Source organism: Hypanus sabinus, chromosome 2 (genome assembly GCF_030144855.1).
Source record: "Hypanus sabinus isolate sHypSab1 chromosome 2, sHypSab1.hap1, whole genome shotgun sequence".
NCBI lineage: Eukaryota > Metazoa > Chordata > Chondrichthyes > Myliobatiformes > Dasyatidae > Hypanus > Hypanus sabinus.
The window spans coordinates 178,440,640-178,463,732 of NC_082707.1; the positions used below are offsets into that span (position 1 = coordinate 178,440,640).

The 23,093-nt window shown below is 42.6% G+C and overlaps 1 protein-coding gene across 2 annotated transcripts in view; it reads left to right on the plus strand.

Annotated features, from left to right (window-relative positions):
- Positions 1-23,093, plus strand: part of rin3 (Ras and Rab interactor 3) — a 115,149-nt gene that overhangs the window by 27,217 nt on the left and 64,839 nt on the right. For both annotated transcript variants that reach the window (XM_059960164.1, XM_059960174.1), the window contains exon 3: positions 10,504-10,618. In XM_059960164.1, coding sequence (XP_059816147.1) covers positions 10,504-10,618 — 115 coding nt within the window. The remainder of the gene's footprint in view (positions 1-10,503; positions 10,619-23,093) is intronic.

The window sequence follows — 23,093 nt, forward strand, 5'->3', positions numbered from 1 at the left end:
GACATCTGAAGAGATTGTGGAGGCATTAGTAATGATCTAACAAGAAGCACTAGATTCAAGAATGGTTTTGGAAGCCTGGAAAATTGTAAATGTCACTCCACTCTTTAAGAAGAGAGAGAGGCAGAAGAAGGGAAATTATAGGCCAGTTCGTCTGACCTCAGCGGTTGGGAAGATGGTGGAGTTGATTGTTAAGGATGTGGTTTCAGTGTATTTGGAGACATGTAATGAAATAGGCCATAGTCAGCATGGTTTCCTCAAGGGAAAATCTTGCCTGACAAATCTGTTGGAATCTGCTGAAGAAATAACAAGCAGGATAGACAAAGGATTATTGGTTGATGTTATGTATTTGGATTTTCAGAATGCTACACTTAGAACATAGAACATAGAAATCTACAGCACATTACAGGCCCTTCGGCCCACAATCTTATGCCAACCATGTAACCTACTCTAAAACCTGCCTAGAATTTCCCTACTGTTTAGCCCTCTACTTTTCTAAGCTCCATGTACCTCCATGTATCTAAGAGGCTATTAAAAGACCCTACTGTATTTGGTTCCACCACTGCTGCTAGCAGTGATTTCACACACCCACCACTCTCTGTGTGAAAAAGTTACTTCTGACATCCCCCAAGCACCTTAAAACTATGCCCCCTCGTGTTGGGCAATTCAGCCCTGGGGAAAAGCCTCTGCTATCCACATGATCAAAGCCTCTGATCATCTTATATACTTCTTTAAGGTCACCTCTCCTCCTCCATCACTCCAAGGAGAAAAGACCAAATTCATCCAACCTGTTCTCATAAGGCATGCTCTGCAATTCAGGCAATGTCCTTGTAAATCTCCTCTGCACTCTCTCCATGGTATTGCTATGAGTGATGAACAGACATGATGGTCAATGGGGTGCAGAGTTAACCATTCCCAACCCCCTCCTGAAAACTACGAACAATTGCTGTTGCTATGCTGCTCATGAGAGAGAGATAAAGCCCTGGCAAGAACATTTGCTACAGATAAGAGGGGGAGAGAGACTGTTGATTTACTGTATTATGACTCTTCCTGGATTATTTACCTTCTACTACAAGGACTGTACTTTGCTCGTTAACACTCCTCAGGAGATAGCAGGAGTGGCCTGATTTGGTGGACACGGTCATTCAGAGTTGATGGATAGCTGAGACCCTGTGAGTGGGGATAAAAGACAGGTCTGGAGAGACACCCTTCAGACACACCAGTGGACACTGACTGAGTGTTGGGAACCCACAGAAAGGTGGGGGCTTCGGAGATCAAACCAGGAGATCGGTCAGTAAAGCTCACAGTGTTACAGCAGGGCCGGTGGGGACTTGTGTGTGTGTCCACTCACGCCAGAGTGACGAGTCCACCACAGAAGAATGGTCTAGCTGAAGACCAGACGGGTCATAACTGAATGAACACAACGATACGACAGATTCTTCTTTCTCTGCTGGTCAGACAACCAGTTACGGGATACGTAACAGTATCCACATCCTTCCTGTAGTGAGGTGACCAGAACTGAACACAGTATTCCAAGTGGGGTTTTATATAGCTGTAACATTACCCCATGGCTTTTGAACTCATTCCCACAGTAGATGAAAGCTATCACACCTTACACCTTCTTAACAACGCTGTCAACCTGCGTAGCAGCTTTGAGTGTCCCATGGACATGGACCCCAAGATCTCGCTGATCCTCCACACTGCTAAGAGTCTTACCATTAATATTATTCTGTCTTCAAATTTGACCTACTGAAATGAACCACTTCACACTTATCTGGGTTGAACTCCATCTTGAGGCTGCTTAACAAGCTATGAGCTCACGGTATTATAGGAAAGATTCTAGCATGGATAAAGCAGTGGCTAATTGGCAGGAGGCAAAGAGTGGGAATAAAGGGGGACCTCTTCTGATTGGCTGTCAGTGACTAGTGGTATTCCACAAGGGTCTGTATTGGAACCGATTCTTTTTATATTATATATTAATGATTTGGATGATACAATTGATGGCTTTGTTGCAAGATTTGCAGGTGATACAAGGATGGGTGAAGGGACAGGTAGCTGTGAGGAAGTAGAGAGGCTACTAAAGGACCTAGGCATATTAGGAGAATGGGCAAAGAAATGCCAGATGGAATACAGTGTCGGGAAGTATATGGTCATGCACTTAGGTAGAAGAAATAAAAGGGTTGGCTATTTTCTAAGTGGAGAGAAAATACAAAAAAAATTGAGGCGCAAAGGGACTTGGGAGTGCTTGTGCAGGATTCCTTAATTTGCAGGTTGAGTATGTGATGAAGAAGGCAAATGTGATGTTCACATTATTTCAAAAGGACTAGAATATAAAAGCAAGGATGTAACATTGAGTCTTTGTAAGGAATTGGTGAGCCCTTACTTTGTGATAAGTTTTGGGCTCCTTAGAAAGGATGTGCTGAAACTGGAGACCGTTCAAAAGAGGTTCATGAAAATAATTTCAGGGTTAAACAGCTTGTCATATGAAGAGCATTTGATGGCTCTGGGCCTGCATTTGTTGAAATTCAAAAGAATAATTAAAACCTATTGAATGGTGAAAGTCCTTGATAGAGTGGGTGTGGAGAGGGTGTTTCCTATCACAGGTCACAGCCTCAGAATAGAGGGGCATCCTTTTAGAATAGAGGTGAGGAGGAATTTCTTTTGCCAAAGAGTTGTGAATCTGTGGAATTCATTGCTACAGGTGTTACGTACCCCGTAACTGGGTCACTTACCAGCAAAGATAAGAGAGGTCCGTTGAAGTCTGATGGTACTATTTTAACAATATTTATTGATAAAAATACACAAAATAATATCAATGCAAACATACAGATAATATACGTCATCAATACTAAATCTAAACACGTGGGTATAATAATAATCAATAAGAAATAGCTCTATAGTTGTCAAGGGGATAATGTATTGTCCGATGGAAATATAAAAGTCACTGTTAGTTCGTTCAAGCTGCAGCGTTTTGGTTTGAGAGAAAGACGGGTTAAAACTTGCCCATTCCTTTTATGATGTCAATCCTTCGAGAGTCGTTGGGAGTTGATTTCCCCGTTGTTAGCTAAAAGCCGTTCTTCCGTGGTAAAGGACACCGGTTCCGGGGCAAATGGAACCGAACGCACGTGGCCTTCCCACCGGCTTCCGCTATTACGGGATCGCTAGCGTTTCTTCTGGTGCGTCTAAGGGGCTGTTCCCACAGACCCTCTTTTATCCTGACTCACAGGGTCTCAGATGTCAATCAGGTTGAGATGATGCAATCTCTCCACCAACCTCCCCCTCGGTGCATTGCCTGGGGGCTTTGATGCATTGTACAGGATGCAATACCCAAGTCCGTCTCCAAGAGACAATAGCCGGTATCAATGGGTCCGCCTCTCGGAGACCAGGTCACATTCCAATCTTTGTGAATTCTGCATGTCTTTCTCTCATTTCCTGGGTCTCCTGCACTGACTCAATAGTGATCTTGCGATTCTCACAACGGAGGGGGCTACCCCGCACCCTTCGGCCCCTCGGAGCTGTGGTACATTCATAACACAGGCAACTGTGGAGGCCAAATCTTTATGTATATTTAAGGCAGAGGTTGATAGATTCTTGATTGGTCAGGGCATGAAGCGATATGGGGAGAAGTTTGGAGATTGGAGTTGAGAGGAAAAATGGATCAGCAATGGGAAATGGCAGAGCAGACTTGATGAGCCAAATGGCCTAATTCTGTTCCTATGTCTTATGGTCTTACAGTCTTCTGGTGTTGTGGTTATAAGATCCAGACAGTCAGTTAAAACTGCAGTTCAAAGCAAGTTCTCCATAGAGGGAAGTGAATCATCAAAATTCTCTACCCCAAAGGGTTGTGGATGCCATATCATTTGTGATATTTAGAGAGGATGTGGATAAAGTTTCCAAACATCAGAGAATTGAGGGCTATGAACAATTGGCACTGAAGATGAGCTAAAGCCCGGGGGAGGTCAGCCACGGTCATATTGAATGGTAGGATGCTCCTGAGCAATTATGTAGCCTATTAGTTGACTATTTTCTTGTGTCTATGAGTTAAGGCACAGCTGAGCAATAAACAACAAATTAAAGGGCAGAATATGCTGAACGGGATCATGCATTTCTTGCCTTCCCACAATGGTTCATTTTAATTAAAGTAGCTCCGTGTGGATTTTACTGAATTAAAGGGATACTGCGACTGAATTATCCTGCCTCCTCAGTGTCATTGCGAAATTCAAAGTTCAAAGTAATTTATCATCAAAGACCATACCACATATGTCACCATATACAACCTTGAGATTCATTTTCTTAAATGCAATCACAATAAATGTAGTGTAGGCCTCTGTTAGTCTCGATAGACCTTGGAAAGTTTCCAGGGCGCAAGCCTGGGCAAGGTTTTTTTCATTATGGAAGACCCGCAGTTGCCCAAGCTGCAAGTCTTCCCTCTCCACGCCACCGATGTTGTCCAAGGGAGGGGCATTAGGACCCATATGCTTGGCACCAGTGTCGTCGCAGAGCAATGTGTGGTTAAGTGCCTTGCTCAAGGACACACACGCAAGTCTCAGCCGAGGTTCGACCTGGCAACTTCCAGACAACTAGACGAACGCCTTAACCACTTGGCCTCGCACCAACATAATAAATACAAGAAACGCAATAGCATCAATGAAAGGCTGCACCCAACCGGACGGATGATAACCAATGTGTAAAAAAACAACAAACTGTGTAAATATAAAAAGAAAGAGAAAGTAAAATTAATAAAATAAATAAGCAAAAAGTACTGAGAACATGAGATGAAGAGTCCTTGAAGTTGCATCCATAGGTTGTGGGAACAGTTTAGTGATCGGGCGAGTGAAGTTGAGTGAAGTTATCCCCTCCAGTTCAAGGGTAATAAGGTCCATGTACTTTCTTCCTGAGAAAGAGAGCATGGCCTGGATGGTGGGGATCTTTCCTGAGACAGCACTCTGAGTAGGTATGCTCAGGGGTGGGTAGGGCTTTACCTGTGATGGACTGAGCTATATCCACTATTTTTATAGATCTATCCTTACAAGGGCATTGGTGTTTCCATACCAGGCTGTGATGCAATCAGTCAATGTACTGTCCACTGCCCATTTGTGGAGAAGTTTGTCAAAGTTTTAGATGACATGTAAATCTTCGCAAACTTCTAAGAAAGTAGAGGCACTGCCATGCTTTCTTCATAATTGCACATATGTGCTGGATCCAGGACAGATTCTCTGAAATTATAACACCAACGAATTTGAAGTTGCTGACCCTCTCCATTCTGATCCCCCGATGAGGATTGGCTGATGGACCTCCGGTTTCCTCCCCCAGTGGGCAATAGTCACTTCCTTGATTGTTGTTGTTGAGAGGTTGTTGTTGTGACACCACTCGGCCACATTTTCAGCCTCCCTCCTATATGCTGATTTGTCACCACCTTTGAGTCAGCCCACAACAGTGCTGTCATCAGCAAACTTAAATATGGTATTGGAGCAGCGCTGAGGTTCACTTGTAAGTGTAAAGTGAGTAGAGCAGAGGGCTAAGTGCACAGCCTCGTGCTGATAGAGACTGTGGAGGAGATGCCGTTGCCAATCCAAACTTAAAAGGGAGAAAATTGAGGATCCAATTGCTCGAGAAGGAATTAAGCCCTAGGGCATGAAGCTTATTGATTAGTTTGAGGGGATGTTAGACTTCAATACTAAGCTGTGGTCAATGAAGTCTATCTGATGATTACACCTTCACTGTCCAGCTGTTCCAGGATTGAGAGAACAGGTAATGAAACAGCATCTGCTGTTAACCTGTTGTGATGGTAGCCAAATGGAACGGATCCAAGTTGCTTCTCAGGCAAGAGTTGATGTGTTTCATCACCAACCTCTCAAAACACTTCATCATAGTGGATGTAAGTGTGACTGGATGTTAATCATTGAAGCAGCTTACCCCAATTTAGAACATTGAGAGGGGATCTTATTGAAACGTATAAAATTCTAAAGGGATTGGACAGGCTCGATGCAGGAAGATTGTTTCCGATGTTGGGGAAGTCAAGAACGAGGGATCACAGTTTAAGGATAAAGGGGAAGCCTTTTAGGACCGAGATGAGGAAAAACCTTCACACAGAGAGTGGTGAATCTGTGGAATTCTCTGCCACAGGAAACAGTTGAGGCCGGTTCTTTGGCTATATTTAAGAGGAAGTTAGATATGGCCCTTGTGGCTAAAGGGTTCGGGGGTATGGAGAGAAGGCAGGTACAGGGTTCTGAGTTGGATGGCGGTGCAGGCTCGAAGGGCCGAATGGCCTACTCCTGCACCTATTTTCTATGTTTCTATTCTTCTTAGGGACCAGTTTAACTGAAGCCTTCTTGAAGCAGATGGCTGCCTCAGATTGCCGAACCAAGAGGTTAACGATATAGGTGAACACTCAGTCAGTGGATCAGTTTAGGTAGTTAGTCTTCGGCCAGGTAATCATCTGAGGTGGATGATTTCTGTGGGTTCAGCATCCTGAAGGATGCTCTCATGTCGGCAGCAGAGACTGAAATCACAGGACTGTTGCAGGTTGTGAAGTCGCCTCCGTGTTTTGGTGGTCCAAGTAAGCACAAGAGGTTCTGAGTTCCTCTGGAAGCCTTGTTGTCACCAGTGTCATTTAGCTCTGCTTTGTAAGAGGTAGTGACAATCAAACCCTTCCACAGCAGATCCTCCGAGATTCGAGTTTGCTCCAGAATTGCCACTTCTCACATCAGATGGCTTTCTGAACGTTGTACCAGGACCTCTTACATCTCACTTGGTCACCAGACCTGAATGGCTCTGATCTGACCCTTAGCAGATTACAGATCTCATGGTTCATCCAGGGCTTTTGATTAGGGAAGACTGATTTTGTGGGGCACATTCTCTACAACTGTTTTATTAATTCTGTGACAACTGTGGTGTGTTCATTCATATACTTGAATCCTTGAACACAGCCCAGTCTGCCAACTCAAAGTAATCCCATAGCTGCACCTCAGCCTCCCACGACCACCTCTATGGTCCCTTTCTCCAGAGCCTTGCTCTTCAGCCTCGGCCTGTATGCAGGTGGGAGAAGGACAGCTAAGTGATCAGATCTCCCAAATTACAGTCGAGGCATGGAACAGCAAGCATACCTCATCATAGAATAATAGTAGAACATTGAACAATACAGCACAGTACAGGCCCTTCGGCCCACAATGTTGAGCCGACCCTTAAACCCTGCCCCCCATAATAGAACATAGAACAATGCAGTTTGGGTGTTTTGGGACCCCTGGTGCCGCAGGCGATATGTTGATGATAACTAGGCAGAGATTTCTTCAAACATATCTGGTTAAGTCACCGACAATGATTTTAAGTGCATCGGGGGAAGCTGTTTCCTGTTTGCTAATCGTAGCACTCAATATATTGAGTGCTCGTTACCCATTTTTGCTTGGGAAAGGGAACCTGTATCAAGCCTCCAACCCAATGATATAATCAAAAGAGGCAATAAACTGTGGGTGGATACTAGGCCCTTCTGAGTATTTTCCTCATTACTTTGGCTGTCAGTGGAAATTGTTCATTCGATATTTTGACAAAGGTGCTGCTCTATGGTATCTCCTCACTACTGAAAATATGTTTGGGTAAAGTTTTTGATGGAAAGATAAATATAATTAAATGGTGTAGTGCATAGAATAATAATCATATACTAATTGATGAGATACTGTATATTTAAAACTGCATCATTCTTACACTCTCATCAATAATGTATTATATTAATATAATATGCAATAATATTTTATATTATAAAGAGCAGCAGGAGATCTCTGTAGATATTGGCTCAGATATAGAGTAAGTACATATAAGTGACAAAAGAAAGGCTTCTGAAGTCTCCCGACTGACTAAATTTATATAAGTTAATTAAAATACATTAAACATTCCTGAGGCAGGTCAACAACTGTCAGTAGCAAATTAGTTCAAGCGGAAAACATATTGACCACAAATCTTCCAACAACAATTAATCAAGTTGCCATTTTTACGCACTTGACTCGATGGGCTCCCAGATGCAGGCTGAAATCCAGTTAAATTCTGGCATATGCGCACCAACACCGCTTTGGCCGATGCCTTTTTCAAGGGAAGAGCAGCTAGTTTATTTCTCTTTCCTTACTGTTATGTAGGTGGCTAGTACTGTTTCCTCACCGTCCCAGTGTACCTGATTTCAGTTTGCACATTCTCCCTGTAACCTGTGGGCTTCCCTCAGGTGCTGAGACTCCTCGCAAAAATCAAAGAAAGGTCGGTACTTTAACTGGTGATTATAAGTTAACCTCTGGTTCAGGTGATTGGCAGAATATTCAAAGAGGAGACAAAGGGATTGTGAGAGAGAATAACTCATGGGGATAAGGGCAATAGAAAGGGGGAATGGGATTGATGGGATTGAAATCTGACATTGACCTGATGGGCTGAATGGCCTCCTTCTGTGTCACAATAAGGGACAGGATGTCACTGCTTGTCATAGGCACTTGAGTATTAAAGAAAGCCCCATGAATTCAGAGAAACCACACACCACCTGGGGCCTTGCTGATCATCTGTAAGACAACCTCCCGATGGAAAGAAGCTACTATGGTCCAAGAAATTAAGGAGCTCCCCCTCCCAACAGGGGACTCAGCTGTATAATTGTGTTCAGTATGAGACTCTCATTGGTATGTCTATTTGGTCACCATTTGAGCTCATTTTGTACTGTTAACATGATGAACTTATGATCCTATATTGCTCTAGTTTCGTCAAAATTTAACAGGTTAGTTTCTAGGCTTGAGTGACCCTAGCCTAGGGATATGTATGTGTACACTGGAGCACAAAACAAACTTCAGTGGGTAAGGCAAAGGGATAGTCAATGTTTCAGATTGAGTCACTGCATCCCAGATGCTGACTGACCTGCTGAGTTCCACCAGCAGTTTGTTTTCACTCTGGACTCCAGCATGTACAGCCTTGTGTATTTTCATGTCTGTGAGTTATGTGTGCATACTGGAAGTGAATTTTGTGTATGTGCATATTTAATGCATATATTTTGTCTGTATGTGGGCTAGTTGTGTATGTATTGTGTTTGTATGTGGGAGAGTTTGTTTATGATGTAGACTCAGTGTCCACTTTATTAGATACAGGAGTGGATCCCAGTGTGGTCTTCTGCAGCTGTAGTCAATCCACTTCAAGGTTCGATGTTTTGTACATTCGGAGATGCTCTTCTGCACACCTTTGTGGTAATGCATGGTTAGTTAAGTTACTGTCACCTTCCTGTCAGTTTGAACCAACTAACCATTCTGCTCTGATCTCTCATTAACCAGGCATTTTCGCCCACTCACTTTACAAACCATTCTCTGGAAACTCTAGAGATTGTAATGCACAAAAATCCCAGGAAGTCATCAGTTTCTGAGATACTCAAAGCACCAATAATCATTCCACGGTTAAAGTCACTGAGATCACATTTCTCCCCTATTCTGATGCTTGGTCTGAGAGACAACTGAACTTCTTGATTATGCCCACATGCTTTTACGCATTGAGTTGTTGCCACGTGATTGGCTGATTAGATATTTGCATTAACGAGCAGTTGTACAGGTGTACCTAATAAAGTGGCCACTGAGCGTATGTATGCATATTGTGAGTGTTGGCTTTGTGTGTGTGTGTGTCTATGAACAAGTATATTTTTCTCTCCTTTTCTATTGCACTATTTTTAGATGCCGTTTATACATAGTTTTAGGACCTACACCTGAATTGACAACAGCTGTCCTCTTAATCTCCAGGTCATGGTGGCTGGACTCTAGCACCAGTCCTGTGTTTTCTGTTTTCATATCAAGACACTTATTATCAAGTCTTTCAAATTCCAAGGATTTAAGAGTTTCAAATTTCCACTGTTTCCACAATTTCCTCTTTGCTTGTCAGGGTTTGATACTGTCTTTCATTGTTGCACTCAGAGCTCACGTAGAAAGTCTGTGGTCTGCAAACTATTACATTAAGCTAGATATCATCTGCCACAGTTCAACTTTCATGATGTTTCACAGCCCTCCTCTCCATAGACAGCTGAAAGATAAACCTGTATTAATAAAACTACTTTCACAGCAGATCGTCGCAAATCTTTATAGCCAGTTAATTATTTTGAAATACTGTAGCACTTGCAGCAGCCAACTTACAGCGAGTACCCCCTGCCCCCCAAACAAATGTGCTGTAATAATAATCACATACATAGACTGGAAGAGTCAACTGGAGATCACAGCAACTCTCACGCTTGTCTCCAATACGTTGATTCTTTTACATCCACTCAAAATCTGGGAACTCTGACGACATAGTGCTCTGTGACTTTGGGTGTACTGAGTCAGAATAATACATTAAGGTTAGAGATTTTACTGATAGACTAAATATTGAATCGAAGATGAATGGGGCAAGTAAACAAATGGCTTGTGTTATGTACCCATGTTTCCTTGGGAATGATGAGTGTTTTGTTTTTGAGATACTTTATCACCTGCAGCTCAATTAACACTATTCAGCACAATGTATTCCTGCTTACAGGCATTTATGGTGAGAAAAGATTGCATCCTAACAAACATGATTCTTTCGGTGAATTTTCCTGGAGCGGAAGGAAAGCCTAACGTCCTTGAATACTCGATAAAGGAGGAAAATTCAAGTGAGTTCCTATCTACTTTCTATTCACGTTGCTTGCCTTGATATTTACCAGTAACCTAATCTTTCCGTAATTCCACAAACAGATACGGTTGCTTCTGCAGCTCACCAGAAACTGCTTCAGCACAGTGGTTGTAGAAGCCTCTGCTTCAGAGGATTATTTCATTATCGTCATGCATTATTTCAATACTGACATGCTCAAAAACGCCTCCTTAAAGATATGGAGTATTTTGCTCATATTCACAGACATTTTTGACGTTACTTATGACAAATCAGATGATATTCTGTCTTTACTATGTAATGAATGATGTACTTTGCCAAATCAGTATTGTCTTCATAAATACTTTGTACTTTGAGATGCAGCAAATGTTTTTAAAAGAGAAGAGGATATATTTTCTTTTTCTCGGGCAGCCCCTCGGCATCAAAAATGATTGATTCCACTCCAATTCTGGGGAGCAGAAAGAACCTGTACACAAATTGTTTGAATTTGATATAGTTACCACGTACTTATTCTGAAGAAAGTACCCTAACCATTTGCATGTTGAGTCTCTAAGCTGTTATTGTAAATTGCAAGCCTAAAAATTAGTTACTCTATATAAAGGAATGTCACCAAATAAATCTGCCATCTAAATAGAATCAGAAAAAATAACACATACTGTACATAAATATATAGGGAAAGGCAAGCACTATATTTAAATACAAGAGATTCTGCAGATTTGATAATCCAGAGCAACAAGCACAAAATGCAGGAGGAATTTGGCAGTATCAATGGAGAGGAATGAAGAGTCTACATTTCAGGCGAAGACCCTTCTTCAGGACTAGGAAAGAAAGAGGAAGAAGCCAGAATAAGAAGGTGGGGTAAGGGGAAAGACTAGCTAGAAGATGTTAGGTGAGACCAGGTGAGGGGGAAGTTAGGTGAGCAGGGGAGATGAAGTGTGAAGCTGGGAGGTGATAGGTGGAAAAGGTAAAGGGCTGAAGAAGAAGGAACCTGATAGGACGGGAGAATGGACCATGGGAGAAAGGGAAAGAGGGGCATCAGATGATAGTCAGGTGAGGAGAAGAGACGATGTATGAGAAAAAAGAAAGGGGAGGAGAAATTACTGGAAGTTAGAGAAAAAACAATGTTTGGGTTGGAACCTATCACCCTCCTTTGATGCCCCTCCTTGTCTTTCTCCTATGGTCCACTCCTCTCCTATCAGATTCCTCCTTCTTCACCCCTTTACTTTTCCCACCTATCACCTCCCAGCTTACAAGGTGTTGCTCTTCCATCCTAAGAGTGGCGTCATTGTGACAGTAAAGCAAGACACTATACAACAAACACTGCTGAGATAAAGCTGTAGCCCTCCGAGTCCACAACGGCTTTGACAATAAATTGGGGATTAATTGCTCTCCACATGTTCAGGGTCATCCTGGGGTAAATCCAGCCTAAGAAAGTCACTGCTAACAACACTCAGATTGCAGGCACACTGGCTCCTCTGGGCCTTTAATTCTTTTCATTTTTTCAAAGATTTCACATTATGCATTTCATAAACAAATTGCATTCATCTTAATGAACACATGAAATGTGTTCTACCAGCATTTTGTGTGTGTTGTTCGAATTTCCAGCATCTGCAGATTTCCTGGTGTTTGTTCATCTTAATGAAACATGTTTTCCAGTCTCAGCTATCAGGTTAGGAACGACTCCCAGTCTACTTGTTGGAAGCACAGTGGGGGACATGCAAAATGTATAACGAGCAAAGAGTTTTAAACTCAGTCTGCTCTGCATGACTGGCCATCATATTTAACAGCATGGATTTTACTGGTCTATTCCAAAATCATCGTGCAATAGTGACTGACAGAATTAAAGTTGACAGCAGTGTCAGGTAATATTACTAGTTCCTATTGTAATTCAGGTAGAAACACATTGTTGGATGTCACAGACGCTGATTATGATTCCGGCTGGTGCTATGCTTACATTGGGTCCCAGCAGTGAAAGGTATAGTTTGCATCAAATCAAGTCAGCGAGGATTTGCTGGGCAGCCTGCAAGTGGTGCCGCACTTCCAGCACCAGTATAGTATGCCCACAACTCACCAACCCCAGTCGTATGTCTTTTGGACTGTGGGAGGAAGCCGGAGCACCCGGACGCAACACACACGGTCACGGGGGATTGTACAAACTCCTTATAAGAGGCAGCAGGAAGTGAGCCCCAGCTGGTGAACACTGTAAAGCAATTCACTTACTGCTAGGATACCAGCCCACCCAAGTCGCCGGGGTTACCCAGCTGATGGGCTGGTTGCTTGTGTAAGGTTAAGAGACCTTGACAGGAGGGGAGTGTGCGGAAATAATCATAGAGATCATGTGGGTTACAGAGATCAGAGGGGAGCAGATGTGTGGGACGAGGAACGAGGGAAGTGATTCTCAGTGTATTTGTTTGCCTGGCAGGAAATGCTGCTTTTCCTGGCACACTTACCTCATACAACCATGTTTACTGCCTCATTGGAAACCCAAACAACCATGGCTAGAAGTAAAAATACTTTTAAAGTAGGGGCACATTGCCTCTTAAAATATTTTAACCTCCTCCAAACAAATTGATGCACTACCCCCTCATTCCAGGAGTGGGCAGGTGTGATGTGTCTGTTTCCTGTTTCAGGTTTTTAACAGAATACAAACCACTTAGTGCAAAGCCTGGCACTTTAGCAGGAACGAAAAGGAGAATATAGAACTGTACAGCTGAGCACAGTACAGGACAATGTTGTGCCAACCTTTTCACCTATTCTAAGATTGATCTAATCCTACCCTCCCACATCGTCCTCCATTTATCTTTCATCCATATGTCCATCGAAGAATCTCATACATGTCCCTAATGAATCTGCTTCTACCACCAGCCCTGGGAGTGTGTTCTAGGCGCTCACCACTCTCTGTGTAAAAAACCCTCATTTCCCCGCTATCCTTTTCTCCTATCACCTTAAAATTGTGCCCCTTTGAGTTAGACATTTCTGCCGTAGGAAAAAGTTTCTGGCTGTCCACTCTACCTGTACATCTTATCATCTTGTACACCTCTACTACATCACCTCTCATCCTCCTTCACTCCAAAGGTTAAAGCTCGAGCTCACTCAACCTACCCTCTAAAGGTATCCTTTCTAATCTAGGCAGTACTGTGGTAACGTCCCTCTACACCCTCTCTAAAGCTTCCCCATCCTTCCTATAATGAGACAACCAGAACTGAACATATGGTCTGACATGATTTTTATGAAGCTGTAGAATTACTTCAATTCCGCAAATAATAAAGGCCAACACACTTTCATAACCACTCCATCAACTTGTGCAGCAACTTTGAAGGATCTGTGGATCTGCACAATAAGGTCTCCTTTTTGCTCCACTCTGCCAAGAATCTTGCTGTTAACTTTATGCTCTCCCTTCACGTTTGACCTTCCAAAGTGAATGACTTCACACTTTTCCATATTGAACCCCATCTGCCAATTCTCAGCCCACCTCTTTATCCTATCAATATCCCCCCGTGACCTACGACAACCTTCTACACTATCCACAACACCACCAACCTTTGTACCATCTGCCAATTTACTAACCCTCCCTTTCACTTCTTCAGCCAAGTCACAGTGAGCAGCTGTTCTAGAAGAGATCCCTGCGGAACGCCACTGGTCTCTGACTTCCAGGCAGAATACACTCTACTGTATCTGTTGCCACCCTCTGCATCTGTAGACAAGCCAATTCTGAATGCAGGCTGTTTCCCTGAATCCCATGCATCCTAACATCCTGGATGAGCCTCCCATCGACAACTTGTTAAACACTTACTGAAATCCATATGCACCACATCCACTGCTTTAACTTCATCAATTTGTTTTCACTTCATCAAAGAATTCAATCAGGGTTGTGAGGCATGACCTGCCCCTCACATAGCCACATTGACTATCCCTAATCAGATTGTATGTATGTATGTAGGCCTCCGTTAGTCTCATGAGACCATGGATTCACGCCTTGGGAAGATTCCAGGGCACAAGCCTGGGCAAGGTTGCATGGAAGACCGGCAGTTGCCCATGCAGCAAGTCTCCCCTCTCCATGCCACTGATGTTGTCCAAGGGAAGGACATTAGGACCCATACAGCTTAGCACCGGTGTCATCGCAGAGCAATGTGTGGTTAAGTGCCTTGCTCAAGGACACACACGCAGCCTCAGCCAAGGCTCGAACTAGCAACCTTCAGATCACTAGACGAACACCTTAACCACTTAGCCACATGCCAACACTAATCAGACTGTTCCTATCCAAATGCTCATAAATCCTGTCTCTAAGAATCTTCTCCAATAGTTTGCCCACAGAGAGTAAGGCTCTCTGGTCTATAATTCCTTATTACCTTTCTTGAACAAAAAAGTAGCATTTCAGCCATAAAACCTTATGTTTAGTGTGATTAATATCAACATTCATACATAGTTTTGCTTTGATGGCTTGGTGACAGCACTGGATTGCTTGAAGAGTAATTTTAACCTTTGACAAATCGTAATTCACTGCTGTCCCGTGTTTTCTTTTGATCAATTTCAGTGGGGAATTATTGAATTATTTATTTACTTGTTTGTTGACACAGGGCGTGGAGTAGGTCCTTGCAGCCTTTCGAGCTGCACAGCCCAGCAATCCCCCAGTTTAACCCTAGCCTAATCCCAGGACAACTTACATGATCAATTAAGCTACCAACCAGTATGTCTTTGGAATGTGGGAGGAATCCGGAGCATCCACAGGAAATCCACGCGGTTATGGGGAGAACATACAAACTCCTTTCAGCAGCAGGAATTGAACCTGGGTTGCTGGTATGGTAAAGTATAACCACTATTCTACTGCGCCACACAATTCTCACCACTTATCCATTTACATTTTACAACTGTGGGGTTTGCAAAACTTTTGGAAGAACCCATCAAAGTTTATTTTGTTAATTTTTCCAAATATGCTTCTATCTTCCAATTATACATGTTGTGCAAAAGTCTTAGGCTAAGGTGCCCACAACTTTTGCATAGTACTGCAGTAATTTTATGTATTCCACTGTACTGCTGCCACAAAGAAAACCAAACCTTATGACAAATGTGAGTGATAATAAACCTGATTCTGATATGGGTCTCTGTTGTGGATTGAGAGTGGGAAGGGGGCAGGGAGAGGGGAATCATGGTTGGGAAAGGGGGAAGGGAGAGGGGAAGAGTGGGAAGCACCAGAGAGACTGTGGTGAACTACACATACCTGTCTGGACAAGCCCCCCCTGCTGACTGCTCCTGTGGCTCTTCCCACAGACCCCTGTATAAAGGCGATTGGAGACACTGCTCCTCCCTCAGTCTCCAGGATGTTGTGTGATGGTCTCTTGCTGCTAATCGTGGTCTCTTGCAGATAATAATAGCCTTTCCTTCGCCTCCAGTCTCCGAGAGTTATTGATGGTGCATCAGAGGCATACTGTAATGATCAATATACCAATTATTTGGAATCAAATGATCTTGCTTGGTGTCTCAGGTCTGAGTGCGTCTGCACCCGCAACACCCCCACCCCTGGGACTCATTTTCTGCCACCTTTCCCACACCCTTCCCGCGGCACTCCACCCTCCCGTGCCCAACGGTCTTCGCTCCTGCCAAACTTACAAACTGTCTATCCCCTCCATGTTGACAAATACAGTACTGTGCAAAAGTCATAGGCACCCTAGCAGTATATAACAAACATGAGGAAGTCTGCAGATGCTGGAACTCCAACGCAATGCACACAAAGCACCAGAGGAACGCAGCGGTTTGGGCAGCATCTATGGAAAAGCGTGAACAGTTGACATTTTGGGCTGAGATCCTTCTTTCAGACTGAAGCAGGGTCTCAGCCCAGAATATCAACCATTTATTCTTTTCCATAGATGCTGCCTGATCTGCTGAGTTCCTCCAGTGTTTTGTGCGTGTTGATCTATCTATATATGTGTGCCCATGATTTTTGCTCAGCACAGTATTTAATTTAAAAGGTTTGCCAGCAAGTAAGAGCCATAGAGAAACAGCAAAGCTTCTAATGCGTGGAATGTCTATTCATGCCAGTGTCGCAAGACCTGTGAGCTCAAGTGAACCGCTGGTCGAAGCAGAACTAAACTCCAGTTCATTCTTCCTAGTTTTGTTCCACTTCTGTGTATGTGCTGGTACTCATATTGAAGTTCACAACCCCAGCAAACTCAAAGGATTTTTCATTAATAATGCTTGGTTTTGGATCTATGTCAGTTGTTACTTGTTCAAATCAAAAGAGGTCTGCCGCATGTAGCTTGTCACTTTGCACCAGGGTTACTAATTACAACACCAGGTTAGCTAGCCGTGCCAAGTTAACTGCATGTGTTTAAACACAAGTGGAGACACTGAGGTACTTCCAGTTGATTCAGAAAAAGCAATCCAGGCACAATTCAACTTACGTAAATTGGAATTGTCAGCTAGTTGGTTTTGTTCCTGTAATTGCAAAAGGAAAAAAAAACAGAATGAACTTTAAAAGAAAAGACGCAGTTACTTCCTTAAAATTTTAAATTGGTGCTTAGCCTGACATTCAGTGACCACTGTTGAGTTGTCGTGACAACAAAATGCGGATGTTCTAACAGTGTGAAAACCACAGTATTACCTAGCAATGAGACTTCAAGTTAACTTGAAAAAGTGTCTACATGACCGCATTTCAGAGAACTTCAGCCCGTTGAGGTTCCCTCTCGTACGTATCCTGTTGGTATTTCCAGGGTGTTTTCTTTCACCTTTCCATTTATATCTTGCTACATCCTTGGGAGATGGGCGTTATGAGTGATGTGTCATTCCCAACCCACGTCAAAGGAGCAGCTACCCGTGGCATCCAGTGACCATTTGCCAACACTTAATGCTGACCATGTGTCCATTACCATTTTAGCAAAGGCCGGTACTAAAGTGAGCCTCACTCAGAATCAAACGATTCACCTATTTTGATAACAAATGTTAGAAGAGCACAAAAATAGACTTTATCACAACATAACTCAGCTCCTGAAGTGATTCTCTATTACAGATTCTGGGAGGGGCCATTTCCGTTTAACATTGCCTAATTATAAATCCTGTGCAATATTGAATCTGGTTTACATATAATTCAGGTGCATCGGATATTTTAAACTTAATTTATTTCAATGTAAAAGCATTAATTGATTGATTATCTAGAAGCCAATACAGATAACAGGTGTCCTATATTGTATATGGTAGCTGAAACCCTATCCATTTGGATTCAACCATTGTTGGTAGAATCTCAAGTGGTGACAAGAGGGCGTACAGGAGTGAGATAGTAGAGTGGTGCCAGCAACAACCTGGCACTCAACGTCAATAAGACAGAAGAACTCATTGTGGACTTCGGGAAGGGTAAGACAAAGGAACACATACCAATCCTCATAGAGGGATCAGAAGTGGAGAGAGTGAGCAGCTTCTAGTTTCTGTGTGTCAAGATCTCTGAGGATCTAACCTGGTCCCAACATATTGATGCAGTTATAAAGAAGGCAAGACAGTGGTTATACTTTATTAGGAGTTTGAAGAGATTTGGTATGTCAACAAATACGCTCAAAAGCTTCTATAGTTGTACTATGGAGAGCATTCTGACAGGCTGCATCTCTGTAACGTATGGTGGTGGGAGGCTCTGCACAGGGCCAAAAAAAGCTGCAGAGGGTTATAAATTTAGTCAGCTCCATTTTAGTTACTAGACTACAAAGTACCCAGGCTACTTCAAGGAGCAATGTCACAGAAATATAGTAATCTACGGCACCCAGGGCATGCCCTTTTCTCACTGTTGCTATCAGATAGGAGGTACAGAAGCCTGAAGGCACACACTCAGCAATTCAGGAACAGCTTCTTCCCCACTACCATCCGATTCCTAAATAGACTTTGAATCCTTGGACACTACCTCACTTTTTTAAAAATCTATTCAATATATGTATACTGTATAAAGAATACTGAATAAGATTTATTTCTTTATTTCTTTATTTTCTTCTATATTATGCATTGCATTGAACTGCTGCTACTGAGAGAACAAATTTCACGGAACATGCCAGTGATAATAAACCTGATTCTGATTCTGAAATGAGTTACCCATCCTGACGTGTCATACTCTGTTTGAAGGTCAGCAGCCTGTATCAGATAAAGTATGCACAAATACTCAACACGAGAATAAGGAAGTGCTGTCTGGAAGAGGTACAGAAACTTAAACCAGGGTGCTATATCCAAGGTACTATATATATGTAGATCACTATTTCAAAATATCATTGGGTAATAATTAACATGCCGTCAGTATCATGATCATTTTCACATGCAGCTTGTGGGAGATTACAGATCGGTTGCAAGCTTCCTACTGTACATCAGCGATTGCATCTGGGATGCACTTAGTTTGTTGGAAAGCACAATATACGAGGCTGCGATGTGAGTAACTATCTACCTTGGCCTTCAAAGTGTTCTAAGACTCTGCTTCCCTTTGAGGAAGCAAATCACAAAGATTTGTGAAAGAAACAAGTTTCACCTCGTCCCTGCTAAAATAGGCAACCACTTCGTTTTAAACGGGGACCTGCAGTTCCAAAGTTTCCTGAAGGAGGAAGTTTTCTCATGATTCCAAGCCTGCCGAGACCTCTCAGTCTCTTACGTGCTTCAGTCAAATCATCTCCCACATTTTCTGAACTTCAGCAAATACAAACATAACAGAATATAGTGCTGCAGCAGAGAGAAAGTGTAATGTAGTTCATAAGGTACAGGTCTATAATGAGGTAGACTGGGAGGTCTAGAGTCCAATTTATTGTAGAAGGTACCATTCAGTAGTGTTAACACAGTGGGGTAAAAGTTGTCCTTGAGCATGGTGGTGCATGCTCTCAGGGTTTTATAATCTTCTACCTGCTGGGAGGTAGAGAATGTCCAGTGTGGGAGGGGCCTTTGATGACATTGACTGCTCTACTGACGCTGTGAGAAATATAGACAGAGTACAATTGCAAGGCATGTATTAAGGACATACTGAGCTCTGCAGCCTCTCATCATTTTGGATATGATTGTTTTTTTTATTTTTCTCCCAAAATGAACTATTTTCCCACATTGTGTTCCATTTGCCGCATCATTGCCCACTCACTTAGCCTATCTATATCCATGTGTAGCCTCTTCATATCCTCTTTACAACTTTCTGTATTATCTATTGTTAGATCATCAGCATATTTAGCAACTATTCTTCCTGTGCACTTAATTAAATAAATTGCAAATGGTTGAGACCCCAATACCGATCACTGTGGTATACCATTCATTGTATCTGCACTTCAAGTCAAGTCAAGTCACTTTTATTGTCATTTCGACCATAACTGCTGGTACAGTTCACAGTAAAAATGAGACAACGTTTTTCCGGACCATGGTTTACATTAAACAGTACAAAAACTACACTGAACTACGTAAAAACAACACAGAAAAAAACTACACTAGGCTACAGACCTACTTAGGACTGCATAAAGTGCACAAAACAATGCAGACATTATAAATAAATAATAAACAAGACAGTAGAGGGCAGTAAGTTGGTGTCAGTCCAGGCCCTGGGTATTGAGGAGTCTGATAGCTTGGGGGAAGAAACTTACATAGTCTGGTCGTCAGAGCCCAAATGCTTCAGTGCCTTTTCCCAGACGGCAGGAGGGAGAAGAGTTTGTATGAGGGTTGCGTGGGGTCCTTCATAATGCTGTTTGCTTTGCGGATGCAGCGTGTGGTGATAATGTAGGTAAAGAACCATTCTTGTCTGTTCTATTTCCTGTTAGTCAACCAATCTTCCATCTATACACCTTGTTACCACCTACATTAAGAGCTTTAGTTTTTGCAATTACTTCTGAAATCTTATCATATCAAATGCTGACTCAACAGTCGTTGTTTTTCTGGAAGGAAGATTGACCTATGTCCACAGCAGCTTTTTAAGAGATTTAGAGAATCCACAGATCTTGGTAGGATAATTAGTGGGTTGTGATATTAGAAGTGAATGTTTGAAGAAGCAAGGAATGGAGAAGCAGATGAGAAAGCTACTACTGGGTGGCACGTTAGCGTAGTGGTTAGAGCAATCACATAGAGCACCAGTTATCACCAATCAGGGTTCGATTCCTGCCGCAGTCTGTAAGGAGTTTGCAGGTTTTCTCTGTGACCAGATGGGCTTCCTCCTGGTGCTCCAGTTTCCTCCTAAATTCCAAAGATGAGTGCTTAGGGTCAGTGAGTTGTGGGCATGCTATGGTGGTGCTGGAAGCGTGGTGACACTTGTGGGCTGCCCCCAGCACAATCCTTAGACTGTGTCGACCGTTGGTGCAAAATGATGCATTCCACTGTGCTTCGATGTGCATGTGACAAATAAGGCTAATCTTTAAGATGCAATAAAGGGTCACCAACAGGAGGCGACTGAAAGGAGGTGGTGAGTGAGTGCTTTCTCATTCCTATGTGAGACGCGGTATGACCAGCAAGACACGTACTTATCGTTCATTCCTAAATGTGCTTGAGAAATCGATAGTATACTGACTTCTTGAACCACTGAAGTCTAAATGAAGGTGCGCTGACCATGCTGTTGGCGAGGCTGTTCCAAGATCTTAAACTAGCGACCATGAATTAATGGTATTACATTTCCAAAGTTATGATGACATGGAACTGGGCATGTAACGTGTTCCCTTGTAAGTATGCTCACTTCTCCTGCTGTACTTGTCCTTCTTGGTGACGGAGGTCTTGGATCTGCGAGCTCCTAATAAAGATGCCTTGTCAAGTTACTGAAGGAAATGCAGTATTATACAGAACACACTGGAGCCACAGTGCACAGGCGATAGAGAAAGTGAACACTGAGGGCACTGAGAAAGAGCACCAATCTGGAGGGCTGCTTTTTAAAGCTGAAAGTGATGGAGGATTGAGCAGAGGGAAGAAGCAGTGGTGTTCTTGGTGAGGCTAATGAACTTATTTTAGAAATGCAGCTGTGTTCTTAGAGACAGGTTGCTGGAGTTCACTTGCTTGGTCAACTCTTCACACAGATGATTTCGGCACACTGCCTAAACCCTAGACTAGCATCAGTAAATTTGGGGGCACCGTGCGTGGGTCTTTCGGCAAAACCCCTACTTCTAAATCTATCCCCCTGCCTGCACCATGACTGCAGCTATCGTTTCCAGCCTAGTAACTTCTGCAGCCAACTTGACCACAGGACACAGCTTCTTGCAGTGATGTGCACAGTGCTGTCTGTTGAGAAAAGATCAAGAAATAAACAATGCAATGTTGGTGTGGTTAGTGCTTATTTGGAAAAAAATAATCTCCTTCTGTATGGTTTTTGATTGTGACACGGATAGCTCCTAGCTGGCAAACTTTGCAGGTTATTGGTCATGAGGATTGCGCCAATTTCTGTCAAAGAGAAGTCACGGCTATGCACATGCATTGTTGACATCATTGAGTGCACTGGCAATGATGTGGAAAAAATCCTTTAAGGCACAGGTTCCCAATCTGGGGTCGAGGGACCCCTCAGCTCATGGTATAAAAATGTTGGGAAGTCCTGCGTTAAGAAGATTGCAATTGGAAGAACTGGACTACTTTTTGAATGGCCAAGTCTTCCACCAGAAATGAAATTAACCATGTAGGCAATTACTCGGAGCAATATCTATGCATGATAGATGGATCATAAAAATAGTTCACCCTTTATCCATATCAAACTGCACTCACCAGTCTCACACAATAAAACAAGAACCATTAAATTTCTAAGTCTACAAAATCAAATATATTCATCTTGAAAGTTGCTGTGACTGGCACATAGAATGTAAGGTTTTCCAGCAGTAATATACAGTAGGAGGCAAAAAATAATTAAGTACATTTGAAAACTGTTGCTACTTGCAAAGGGGAAGCTTTAAGTGTTCCAAATAAGATCTGTGATTCCATTGAGGTAGTGAATGATGGAGCAAAAAAAAGTCATCCAAGTAATTGGATTTCCAGGCAAGTAACCAATCTACAGAATGGATTGGAAGCAAGAGTTTAAACTATATATTGAACTGGCCTGTGGGGCATAAACCAGAGCAGACATACAGTAAATAAAAATAAAAAAGCTTTCAAATGAAACTCTAGAGATTGAGTTTTATTACAAGCACATTGCTAACCACCAAGATATAATACAGTTCCTCACTACTAGTTCTTTGCTCACACTAACAAATACATGCTTCTCTGCAAGATACGTACAGTGACAATTATAGCAAAGATTAGTGGGAAGTTAGAGGATTGGGATTTTTTAAAAACCAACAGATGGCAACTAAAAAAGTCATTAAGAAGGCAAAAATGGAATGCAAAAGTAAGCTAGCCAATAATATTAAAAAGGATACCAAAAGTTTCTTCAGATATATAAAGTGTAAAAAAGAGGCAAGAGTGGATATCAGACATCTGGAAAACTATGATGGGGGACAAGGAAATAGTGGATGAACTGAATAAGTATTTTGCATCAGTCTTCACTGTGGAAGACACTAGCAGTGTGGTGGGAGTTCCAGGTGTCAGGGGTC